Genomic DNA, 13,332 nt, shown 5'->3' with positions numbered 1-13,332 from the left:
CCTGCCAACCTAGCACTTCAAAAGCACGTCAAAGTACAAGTAGATAAATAGGTACTGCTACAGTGGGAAGGTAAACGGCGTTTCCGTGCGCTGCTCTGATTCGCCAGAAGCGGCTTTGTCATGCTGGCCACATGACCTGGAAGCTGTACGCCGGCTCCCTCGGCCAATAATGCGAGATGAGTGCCACAACCCCAGAGTCGGTCACGACTGGACCTAATGGTCAAGGGTACCTTTACCTTTACCTATGACGAAGCCCATTGGAATGGATAGTCATTGATGTAGCTCCCATTCATTTAATGACAACAACAACAACAATAAAGTGGTACCTCGACTTACAAATGCCTCGACTTCTGAAGTCCGTTAACCCGGAAGTATTTTCACCGCACATGTGTTCTGCACGCCTGTTTTGTGGTTGGGTTAACATTTCTTGGTATGCAAACATTCTAAAGCAGTGGTCCTCAACCCCCGGGCCACGGACCGGTACCGGTCCGTGGATCAATTGGTACCGGGCCGCCCAAGGAACGTTAAATACAATTAGATTAAAATTATTAAATCAACCCCCCCCCCTCAGCGGGCCGCAAAACAATCAACGTCCCCCCTCAGTGGGCCACAGTAAAATGATCAAACGTTGACTGGCCCGCAGCGATAAAAAGGTTGGGGAGCACTGTTCTAAAGCATACACCACCTTCCCTTCCACACACGTATAATCCCCACCCCTTGATGCAGAATGAAAGTAGAAAGCCTAGCACCAAATTGTCAAACAAGCGTTGCATCTTCTCCATGGGTGCTATTCATACTGACATAGGTCTAAATGTCTTCTAGCCACTGGAGCTCATTTGTGAGAAAGCCATAGGCACGTGCAATAGACCCTTGGGTGCCGGTGAAGCTCTGCGGCGAGTGATGGAGTGTTTGGCATCAGGGATCCTGCTACCTGGTAAGAGCTGCCACGGGCAATCCCTGAGGTACTGGATGGTGCTTACCTGTGCACACTTCAACTTGTCTCCTTTTGTTACTTAAGAGCCAGTGTGGTGTCGTGGTTCAGAGCGGTGGCCTCGTAATCTGGTGAACTGGGTTCGCTTCCCCACTCATCCACATGCAGCTGCTAGTCACACATGAAGTCTCTCAGCCTCACTCACCTCACAGAGTGCTTGTTGGGGGAGGAAGGGAAAGGAGAATGTTAGCCGCTTTGAGACTCCTTCGGCTAGTGATTAAGCGGGATATCAAATCCAAACACTTCTTCAGCCTCAGTCCTAGTCCTGTGAGTTTTTAAAGTACAGTGGCACCTCGGTTTACAAACACAATTGGTTCCGGAAGTATGTACTTAACCTGGAGCGTACTTAACCTGAAGCGAACTTTCCCATGGAAAGTAATGGAAAGTGAATCCGTTCCAGGCGGGTCTGCGGAGTACTTAAACTGAAAGTACTCAACCCGAAGTATGAGCGTAATTGGTTCTGGAAGTCTGTACTTAACCTGAAGTGTACGTAACCTGAAGCGAACTTTCCCATTGAAAGTAATGGAAAGTGGATTAATCCGTTCCAGAAGGGTCTGCGGAGTACTTAAACTGAAAGTACTCAAACTGAAGCGTACTTAAACCGAGGGATGACTGTACCTGGTTTCCTGAATAATTTCATCCTCACAGCAGTTAAGAAAAGAAGGAAGCACAGGGCTACCATGGGTCACCAGGGTTGCTGAACTACAGCTCCCACCATCTCTGACCATTGGTCCTGCTGGCTGGGGCTGCCGAGAGTTGCAACCGAGAGTTGCAGCCACAACAGCACCTGGAAGGGGCCAGGATCCCCAATCCCTGGTTCTAAAGTCCTTGTGAAGGCTCAGGTCTAAAATAGCAGGCTGCTAGAAGAATCACAGACTCAAGAGTTTGTGGAGAATAAGAAAGTAGAAAAAACTTTTATTGCAGGCTTGCAACAAAATTAATACAGACACAGCAAGTTGGCATCCCAAATAGCTGTCCACAATCCCTATTTCCCTTTGACCTTTATATTTTTAGGGGCAGTCCCATCCATACAAAGCATCTAATCAGTTTCGCCAGTTTAGAACAAAGAGACACCAATCAGAGAGGGCAAGGCCTTTTCCAATTACCATCTATGAATATCAACACCTCCATCTTGGAATAGATCTTCCCTTAACCAAATTTGGGACATCCGGGATTGCTCCATGTTGAGATGAGTATCCCAACCTGTATATGGCACAGGTTCCTTCCTCCCCTCCTCCCTGCATGGAAAGAAAGTGGCAGCCGCTTACTCTCTCTCCTCCCCCCCCCCACTCGCCTCAGTGCCTGGAAGAGATACAGAAATATACGGTACTAACCAAAATCTTTGGGTTTTATTCATTTAAATCTTTGGACTGGAGAGCAGATTTTTGTAGTGTGTGTTGGAAGTTTGGGATATACTCATTACGGCGAGTATATCCCAAACTCTATATTTTGACTGGAAAAGTTAGGGGGTCGTCTTATACGCCCAGTCGCCTTATAAGCTGGCATATACGGTAGTGGCTTTCCAACATAGGTGCCTTTCCATCACGGATACAATTACAATTAAACTTTGGTAAATATTAGAAAGCAATATAATAAATAAAAGACACTTCATCAATGCGTATACAAAAAATAGCAATACAGCGTGGAAAGACAGGCATAACCCATAGCCCACTTCTTGAACCATCCATTCTTATATAATGTTCCAAGCGTTCTGCCAGCCGGACAAGAACAGGAACAAGAACATTCCCTAACCGGGTGGCTTTCTGTAAACATAGGCAATGGTGACGGTCATAGAAAAAGCATCTTGGTAAGGCAAAGGGAGACAGAACATATGATTTTTAGAAAGACAAAATGACTTATACAGTGGTGCCTCGCAAGACGAATTTAATTCATTCCACGAGTCAATTTGTTTTGTGAAAAATTCGCATTCCCATAGGAATGCATTGAAATTTATTTTTTTGCCCATAGGAATGCATTAATTAAATTTCAATGCGTTCCTCTGGGAAACCGTGATTCGCAAGATGAATTTTTCGCAAAACAAATTTATTTTGCGAGTCATCATCAGATCACAAGACGCATTCGTCTTGCGAAAAATTCGTCTTGCAGGGCATTCCTCTTGCAAGGTACCACTGTACCAAAAAGGGCAAAACGGCTCATTCCCTGCAGTTATATATCAGGAAAGCATAGGCCCACTTCCCGTACCTGTGACCTATAACCTAAGCCTACTCACTATACTTGTGCTGATCTGAGCTGTCCTGCTTTTTTGCCCCACAGGTGGGCCTGGTGTGCACGATCCCTGTGAGCGGGAGCCAACGGATGCCTTGTCCAATCTGACTGTTCAACAGAGAGAAGCCATTACCCACAGTGCCCAGGTAAAATGTGCCCAGACGCCTGGGTAGGAGAGCATCCCGCTCCACCTTTTGTTCATCTCCTGCGGCCACAAGTGGTTGGGAAACTAGAGATGCCATATTTTGAGCTGTTTCTGCTGCTTTTTCCATCGCGTTGCCCAGGGCCAGTGCTAGGGTTTTTTGAGCCCTACGCGAGATCACCTTCTGGCGCCCCCCTCCGCCTTTCCACTCGGCGATTGGCCAAGGAGGCGCGTGAGGGGAGGAGTGTGGAGTGTGTCCTCCGCCGCCCCGCCCCGAAGGCCACACGCTCTTTTTTCCTTTTTTTAAAACCTGTCTAACAACTGGGCACGCGCGCGCTCAGGTTCCCCCACCTCTCCGCCTGCTTCGATTGATTGGTTTGAGCCCCCCCCCCCCCGATTTCTGGCTCCGTTGAGTGACGCGGCCCTGCGCCCCCTGCAGGGCATTGCAGGGAAGCGCCTCTGCAGCAGCAAGCAGGAGCGAAAGTGGCAGCGGTGGCAGCAGAGAGAGCGTTTGCGAGCGGGGAGACACACCAGCAACTGCCTAGTTCGCCTTAATGGATGCGCCGGCCCTGCCGTTGCCATACATCCGGGTTTCCCCTGACATTTTGCCAACTCCGCAAAATTCACCCCTGACGCCAGCTTTACACCCGAAAACCAGGACATGTCAGGAATTTTCCTGACATACGGCAAGCCTAGGAAAACCCTTAGTGCAGGGCTTTCATTTGGTTCAAAAACAAAATAAGCATATATGCTTCCTGACCAACGTTCTATGAATACAAAAAAAACCATACATTTCTTGTTGGTTACATTCCTCTGTTATCTTCTCAGCGGCAGAGTTTAGCAGAATAAATCTTCTTTCCTTGTCTGAAGCATGTCCATGACTTAATCCAATCTTTTGTCTTCTCATTAAGCCTGTATTCGCTCGTAGAAATGGCGTCCGGGGGATCCAAAATTCCCACGGGGGCTTTCCACCCAGGGCTCCCAGCTTCTTCCTTCCAAGGTCGAAGCTGGTAACGGGCCACTGAGGGTGAGACTGCACCCCCCATACCCGGGGGGGGGGGAGAGATTCGGGAGGCTGCATACTCCCCTCGGCAACCTCGTAAATCGGCCCGTGGGATCGGAGGGATGGAATCTGTCAGCCATTTTCTACTGCGATCCAAGCAGAAGTCATAGAATCCTAGAGTTGGAAGAGACCACAAGGGCCATCCAGTCCAACCCCCTGTCAAGTAGGAAACACCATCAAAGCATTCCTGACGGCACATATGCTTCCTGACCAAGGTAGCCTATGACCATAGCTGCCAAGTCTCCCATATTCCTCAGGAAACCCCCGTTTTCCCAGCGGTTTCCCGCTGGCAGCCCGGATTTTTTAAAAAACCCGTCCCGGATTCTTACCAGCCCGGGGAGGCTCCTTCTGCACATATCTGGAGTCTTTGGACATGCACAGGAGCGATTCCTGGCACTGCAGCCATTTTGGAAATGGGCAGAGCATGCCTAGAAGTGACTTTTGGTGCTGCTCTGCCCAGTTCCAAAATGGCTGCAGCGTGACTTCCAGTGCCGATCCCGGATTTTTCAATCTGCGAGTTGGCACCTATGCCTGTGACATTGACTATGGAAAACATCTGCATCCTGCACATTGCATATGGTAATTGCATTCTAACTGAGTAATACCACCTTGTATGAGGAGATGTACAGTGGTACCTCTACTTACGAATTTAATGTGTTCTGAACGCACATTCGTAAGTCGAAAAATATTGTAAGTCAAATCCCATAGGAATGCATTGGGAGAAAATATTTGTAAGTAGAAAAAATCCTATCTAGCCCGCATCCAAGATGGCGGACGGAGCTCCATTCGTAAGTAGAAACATTTGTAAGTAGAGTTATTCGTAAGTAGAGGTACCACTGTAATACCATTGGCTACTGTGGCTGCAATACTCATTTTAGAAAACCAACATTTTAAGCTATATGTTTTATGTATGGGTAATACATAAAATGCTATTTTCTTTGAAGATAACGCCATTTCCCATTATAAGTAATGGAAAGTGGATTAATCCCTTCCAGACGGGTCCGCGGAGTACTTAAACTGAAAGTACTCAAACCAAGGCATACTTAAACCAAGATATGCCTGTATTATTATTATTGTCATTTTCTATTTAAAATGGCTGTCCTCAACAAGAGAAAAAACAACTTGAAAGGACCGTAGCAGATTTTAATAGAGAAGCTGTCAAGAAAGTTAAGAAGCCTCTTCCCCTTTGCAGTGCCCATTTGCCCACTGGAGACAGCAACCAGGAAAGAAGGAGAAACTGAATTTGCTTTGCATTTCGGTGAGACAGAAAATAACCTGGAAATAACTTGGAAATTATATTTCTTTCTTGCAGCATGCCTTGAGACAGTCAGCTTTTGGGCAGATCTACAAGGTGCTGGAAATGGACCCTCTGCCTTCCAATAAGTCGTTCCAGAAATATTCCTGGTCGGGAACCGACAAAGAAGGTAGCTGTTGTGGGACAAACAAAATCGGAGTGGGAATCTCCCTGTCAGTTGAGGGGGCGTGGTTTTGCTGCCTTTGTTTTAGGAGCATGGAAACTAAGAAGGTGGTAGCCCTGAGTCTTTAGCTCAAGCACCCCTAAGCAGAATTTCCCCCTTTAACTTTCAGAAACAGCATGTACCATATGTCTATCTTCCACCCTGAGGATTTGTGTTCATGGGGCAGCTAACAAATGTAAATGATTAGGAGCCTTTTACCCAGCATTCCTCGCAGGGGCGTACCCAGGATCAAAACCGGGGGGGGGGGGGAGCCGTGGTCGTTCAGGTTGTGACATTTCCGCACGAAAAAGGCGAATGAAACCAAAATTTTAAGGAAATTATATGCAGTAGTACCTCGACTTACGAACGACTCAACAACCGGTTTTTTCGACTTACGAGTGGGGCAAATGGCCGCACGTTTACGAATTTCTCGACATCCGAACGGAAACCGCAGCGGTTTTATAGCGTGTTTTTTCGACTTGCGAATTTTTAGATGGGGTTGCTTTGACTTAACAAATTTTCCCGTTTCCAATGCATTCCTATGGAAAATTGCGTTTCCAATGGCGCTTTTCGACTTACTAATTTTTCGACTTGCGAAGGTGCCTTCGGAACGGATTAAATCTGTAAGTCGAGGCACCACGGTATCTTGCTTTGCATGTCATGGTTCTATCTCATAGATTGGTTTCACCTTTTAAATTGCGTTACTGAAATAAATGTATAATTATAGCAGTGCTTTATTACGGTAGGTATTACAATTATTTGCTTGAAAAAAATTAATTTTTATTCTAGTTACGTGCCTTATACTAATATTTTTCTTGGGTTTGAAGAAAACTTGTTCAAAACTTTCGTTTCAATCCCGTCCTGATTTTCCTTGAAGAATTTCCGATGGACGCTCATCAAACACAACCCAGTCTGTCTGTCCTCTCCCATTGTACTTCTGAGCCAGGTCTTTACCCTTTAAAATTTAATTTTATACAGAAATTACTTTACTTACCTTTTCGGAACCAGTTTCTAATATCCATTTAGGCAGCTTCGATGTCTTCTAAATGTAAATAAGAAGGTAAACTAATAGCGGGCGGCTCAGTTTAGCGGCCGGCGGCTCACTTTAGTGACGCAGAACTCACTAGACCCCTCTAGAAGATTCCCTCTTCTCTCTGCTAGAGCCCGCTAGAGACCTCTCCCTCCCTTGAATCCCAATGGCTGACTGACATAGATTCCTCTACCAGTCGCTAGGTAGCTCTAGATACTTCTCGGGTTTTACACCATTCCAGTGTGGTAAACAACTGATTATTTGCCATCGCCCCACCTAATTTTGTTTCATTTCATCACTTTATAATAATAATAATAATAATAATTTATTATTTATACCCCGCCCATCTGGCCGGGTTCCCCCAGCCACTCTGGGCGGCTTCCAACAAAACAGAAATTCTAAAATACAGCGATCCATCAAACATTAAAATTCAGAAATCCATCAAACATTAAAAGCTTCCCTAAACAGGGCTGCCTTGAGATGCCTTCTAAAGGTCTGGTAATTGTTGTTCTCTTTGACCTCTAGTGGGAGGGCATTCCACAGGGTGGGTGCCACTACCGAGAAGGCCCTCTGCCTGGTTCCCTGTAACTTGGCTTCTCGTAGTGAGGGAACCGCCAGAAGGCCCTCGGAGCTGGACCTCAGTGTCCGGGCAGAACGATGGGGGTGGAGACGCTCCTTCAGGTATACCGGACCGAGGCCGTTTATAACCATTTTTTAAATTTTTTTGCTTCTAGGGGGAGCAGCTGCCCCCCCTGCCCCTCGCTGGGTATGCCCATGATTGCTCTGGAATTATAAGAAATTGGGGGGGGTGGAGAAATACCACCAGGGCAGTTTTGAAACCAGTGCAGTTGTGAAAGGTTCAAACGCCTGCCCCCTCGATTCGAAGCAGCATCCAAATCACAGAATCATAGAATTGTAGAGTTGGAAGGGATCCTCAAAGACCATCTAGTCCAGCCCCCTGGGATGCAAGAGTCTCAGCTAAAGCATCCATGACAGTTGCTGTTTACCAAAACCTCCCCCTTAGGAATCACTGTGCAAAATTTAGTTCGGATCTGTTAGGCAGTGTTCAAATGCATAGTGAACAAACAATTTTCCAGTGGGGTGGGGAGAGAGAGAGAGACTCAACCTTATCTCGTCCTCTGTTGTCCCCTTCTCCTAGTGCCCTCAATCTTTCCCAGCATCAGGGTCTTTTCCAGGGAATCTTCTCATGAGGTGGCCAAAGTATTGGAGCCTCAGCTTCAGGATCTGTCCTTCCAGTGAGCACTCAGGGTTGATTTCCTTCAGAATGGATAGATTTGATCTTCTTGCAGTCCATGGGACTCTCAAGAGTCTCCTCCAGCACCATAATTCAAAAGCATCAATTCTTCGGCGATCAGCCTTCTTGATGGTCCAGCTCTCACTTCCATACATCACTACTGGGAAAACCATAGCTTTAACTAGACGGATCTTTGTCGGCAAGGTGATGTCTCTGCTTTTTGAGGGTAATGCCGAATTATTAGGAGAGATTTTGCCAATTTTAGCCAAGTTGCAGAAGAGCTTTAATTGCAATCAGAATTTTAATTTAACAAATGTTTGGGTGGGTGTGTTGTGTTGTGTTGTGGCTGTGTTGTTTTTTCTTCCCCCCATTATTTTTATTAATTTCCACATAAAGTATATTACATAGTTAAACTTTTAGTTACATTACATTTGTTATATTTACAATTTATATTTTACATTTGTCCATATCTTTGTTTCCTTATATTAAATCTCAGATTACAAATTCAACTTAAAATTACAAATTCGACACCCACACTACAGTGCTTTCTTCTGCTGTTTTTAGATTTGTGTATCTGGTTGCTCGGTATAATATTCCTTATAGTTTCAATCCATTTTCGACTGCCTTCATATCATTATCAAACCTTTATATTCTTACTTATACACTTATATTCTCAATTCTTAAACAACATATATCATTTTTTTAATTTTCTATTTTTGTTATTGTACATTGTATTTGTGTTTTCTGCCTATATATCTGTCAGAGGCGCTGATGCGGCTACTCTAGAGTAACGACTCCTCGCAGCATAGTCCTTTTAGACTTTTATTAAGTGCTGATTATTTACACTGCTCAGAGCGATCTATATACATGCTTTCGGTCAGGTGTCAGAACCTCCGAATGGAGTTTGGCGCGTTTTCTTCAAACAAAGAAGCTTGGGAAGACCCAGCCTCTCCCCCCGACGTTTTTTGCGCAATTCCGGAGTCGGGGGAATTGGCCTCCCTCCCGGGCTTCCCCTTTCCTGTCCCACCTGGGTCAGTGGCTCCGCAACCTTGCCTGAGCCTCGGACACCACTTCCTGATTCTCCGCTGGAGGCAGAGCTTGGGGATGGGCTGGACCTTAAGATGGGAGGGACTTCTCGGTATTCCCTGTCCCTCACAATATCCAATAAATATTTCTGATTTGTGAGCTCATTTCCTTCTGCAAGTAATTTCTCATTAAAGGTTTTATTTTAATTCTACTAGCTTGTCTATGTATGTCATGAATTTCCCCCATTCATTCATGTACACTACATTGCCTTGCTGTCTTATTCTCGATGTTAATTTTGCAATTTCCATATATTCCACCATTTTCCTTTGCCAGTCTTTCACTGCTGGCTGACTGACCGAACCCAAAGGGTGCTCATCAATGGCTCCTCCTCATCCTGGAGAGTAGGGATTAGTGGGGTGCCACAGGGTTCTGTCTTGGGCCCAGTCTTATTCAACATCTTTATCAATGACTTGGATGATGGGCTTGAGGGCATCCTGAGCAAGTTTGCAGATGGCATCAAATTGAGAGGGTGGCTAATACCCCAGAGGACAGGATCGCACTTCCAAATGACCTGAACAGATTAGACAACTGGGCCAAAGCAAACAAGATGAATTTTAACAAGGAGAAATGTAAAGTACTACACTTGGGCAAAAAAAATGAAAGGCACAAATACAGGATGGGAGACACCTGGCTTGAGAGCAGTACATGTGAAAAGGATCTAGGAGTCCTGGTAGACCACAAACTTGACATGAGTCAGCAGTGTGATGCAGCAGCTCAAAGGCCAATGCAATTCTGGGCTGCATCAATAGGAGTATAGCATCTAGATCAGGGAAGTAATAGTACTACTGTATTCTGCTCTGGTCAGACCTCACCTGGAGTACTGTGTCCAGTTCTGGGCACCACAGTTCAAGAAGGATACTGACAAGCTGGAACGTGTCCAGAAGAGGGCAACCCAAATGGTCAAAGGCCTGGAAACGATGTCTTATGAGGAACGGCTTAGGGAGCTGGGTATGTTTAGCCTGGAGAAGAGAAGGTTAAGGGGTGATATGATAGCCATGTTCAAATATATGAAAGGATGTCATATGGAGGAGGGAGAAAGGTTGTTTTCTGCTGCTCCAGAGAAGCGGACACGGAGCAATGGATTCAAACTACAAGAAAGAAGATTCCACCTAAACATTAGGAAGAACTTCCTGACAGTAAGAGCTGTTCGGCAGTGGAATTTGCTGCCAAGGAGTGTGGTGGAGTCTCCGTCTTTGGAGGTCTATAAGCAGGCTTGACAGCCATCTGTCAGGAATACTTTGATGGTGTTTCCTGCTCGGCAGGGGGTTGGACTGGATGGCCCTTGTGGTCTCTTCCAACTCTATGATTCTATGAATTACCTCTTGTTTCCAAACCTGAGCTAAAATTACCCTCGCTCCTGTAGTCACATAAAGGAACCATTTCACGTCATCTTTCACAACGTCTTTTCCCACCATTCCCAAAAGGAATGCCTCAGGCCTCTTTTTTATTGTGTATTTTAGTATTTTTTTGATTTCATTATATATATCCTCCCAATATTTCATGACTTTTTCACAGGCCCACCACTAGGGTGAGGACTTTTTCATTATTTTTTCCTCAACAATTATTTCCTGTAGCACAAATGGATGAACTTTTGCCTATTAATGACTAAAATGAGGTATATTCCATTGAAATGTTTAATAAGGTCACACACAAACCATTTTTAATTTTTTTGTATGCCGTTTGACCGTTTCATAAAATTGAATGAACAATTCTATATATATTTCGTATCAAATTTGGACACAACACCACATTCCACAATGGGGAGTGTTCTTAGCAACATAGGCTCTACAAATGTCACACCTGCGCAAGGTAAAAGCCCCTTTTTGGGACCTCAACACTCAGCCAGCAGACCCTGCCGGGCATGCTGGGAAAAGAACCTACAGAAGAGGTAGCAAAGGATCGCCCTCTAGCGGCATCTATACTGTTATGCAGCTAAAAAAAAGCTTCCTTGTGTGTTTGATTACCCTATATAATGTTGTATGTATGTGACTCTAAAGCTTGGGTTCAGTTTTATATCTGCTTACAGTGACTTCAGAAATGGTCAAAAAACTGATCAATAAAAATTTTTAAATCCTTTTTTGCATGAGGGTTTTTTTAATCAAATCTCTTTGAAAGTAAGATTTTATCTAATCTTTAATGAAAGCTCATCAAATTATGATACAGGGAAATGAGGTGTTAAAAAATCATCACCCTAATATCCTCCCAATACTAGTATCTGAAGAAGTGTGCATGCACACGAAAGCTCATACCAAAATAAAAACTTAGTTGGTCTTTAAGGTGCTACTGAAGGAATTTTTTCCCCCTTCCAATATTTCTTGACTTTTTCACAGGACCACCTCATATGTATGTTGTTGTTTTTAGAAGAGCCATAACGGTTACTACCACTAGTCACTAAGTTTTTATTTTGGTATGAGCTTTCGTGTGCATGCACACTTCTTCAGATACACTTGAAACAGAAGTGTCAGACCCTTATATATATACAGAGGGTGGTGGGGGTGGGTGGGAATGGGAGATGGGCTGATGGGAGTGGTAAACCTGTAGATGGCTGTTAACGACTGCTGATGACTGCAATTAGTCCTGGGGGGGGGGAAAGCAAGGGCTGAGGCGCTAAAGAAAGCTTGATCATGCATAATGAGATAAGAATCCGATGTCTTTATTCATCCCAGGTGGCTCCATGGTTTTAAGCTTGGTAATGAGTTCCAATTCAGCAACTTCTCTTTCCAGTCTGTTCCTGAAATTTCTCTGTAATAAAATAGCTTCTTTGACATCTTGTATAGAATGTCCTGGGAGATTGAAGTGTTCTCCTACTGGTTTCTCTGTCTTATGGTTCCTGATGTCAGATTTATGTCCAGTGGTTACTACCACTATCTGAATGCTCCAAAACCCGCCTAATGTGAGTTTTATCTTTTGTAGGAGCTGGCTCTTCCACCTTGAAGAGGCCTTTTGAAGATGGGCTGGGAGATGAGAAAGACCCAAACAAAAAGATGAAGCGTAATTTGAGGAAAAGTAAGTTGTCATTCCTACACACCTATGTTTTGCTCCCAGGAGAGGAGCCAAAGTTCTACCCAGGGAGCTGATTTGAAAGCCTTTGAAGTGCTGTGGGCAGGGGCATCTCTAGGCCTGGGCTGGGGGGTTGCAATGCACCAGGGCACCTGGCCACCAGGGGCGCTGCTGCACCTGCCAGACAGCTGACGTCTGCGAGAAGGACTTTCCTTCCTTCCATTCTGATCTCCAGCAGGCTAGGGACAAAGGTGAGAGCTGTTTCCTAGTCTTGCTGGATCTCTCAGCGGCTTTTGACACCATCGACCATAGCATCCTTCTGGACCGTCTAGAGGGGTTGGGAGCTGGGGGCACTTCCATACAGTGGTTCCGCTCCTTCCTCCTGGGCCGTGTTCAGAAAGTGGTGGGGGGGTGAGTGTTCAGACCCCTGGGCTCTCACTTGTGGGGTGCCTCAGGGGTCTGTCCTCTCCCCCATGCTTTTTAACATCTACATGCAGCCGCTGGGAGAGATCATCAGGGGGTTTGGGCTGGGTGTTCATCAGTATGCGGACGATACCCAGCTCTACCTCTCTTTCAAATCAGAACCAGTGAAGGCAGTGAAGGTCCTGTGTGAGTTCCTGGAGGCGGTTAGAGGATGGATGGCGGCTAACAGATTGAGATTGAATCCTGACAAGACAGAAATACTGTTTGTGGGGGACAGGAGGCGGGCAGGTGTGGAGGATTCCCTGGTCCTCAAGGGGGTAATTGTGCCCCTGAAGGACCAGGTGCGCAGCCTGGGAGTTATTTTGGACTCACAGCTGTCCATGGAGGCGCAGGTTAATTCTGTGTCCAGGGCAGCTGTCTATCAGCTCCATCTGGTACGCAGGCTGAGACCCTACCTGCCTGCGGACTGCCTCTCAGAGTGGCATGCTCTGGTTATCTCTCACTTGGATTACTGCAATGCACTCTACGTGGGGCTACCTTTGAAGGTGACCCGGAAACTACAACTAATCCTGAATGCGGCAGCTAGACTGGTGACTGGGAGCGGCCACCGAGACCACATAACACCGGTCTTGAAAGACCTGCATTGGCTCCCAGTACGT

General features: G+C 45.7%; 1 protein-coding gene across 6 annotated transcripts in view; it reads left to right on the top strand.

Annotated features, from left to right (window-relative positions):
- The window catches only part of STRBP (spermatid perinuclear RNA binding protein), a 114,773-nt gene that overhangs the window by 68,396 nt on the left and 33,045 nt on the right, over positions 1 to 13,332 (top strand). For all 6 annotated transcript variants that reach the window (XM_060270404.2, XM_060270412.2, XM_060270413.2 and 3 more), the window contains 4 exons: positions 823 to 934; positions 3,266 to 3,363; positions 5,735 to 5,846; positions 12,164 to 12,256. In XM_060270404.2, the coding sequence (XP_060126387.1) occupies positions 823 to 934; positions 3,266 to 3,363; positions 5,735 to 5,846; positions 12,164 to 12,256 (415 nt within the window). The remainder of the gene's footprint in view (positions 1 to 822; positions 935 to 3,265; positions 3,364 to 5,734; positions 5,847 to 12,163; positions 12,257 to 13,332) is intronic.

The sequence above is a fragment of the Zootoca vivipara genome, chromosome Z2, assembly GCF_965207765.1.
Source record: "Zootoca vivipara chromosome Z2, rZooViv2.hap1.1, whole genome shotgun sequence".
NCBI classification, from domain to species: domain Eukaryota; kingdom Metazoa; phylum Chordata; class Lepidosauria; order Squamata; family Lacertidae; genus Zootoca; species Zootoca vivipara.
Note: the sequence above shows the minus strand (reverse complement) of the source record. Positions and strands in the feature narration are given on the sequence as shown.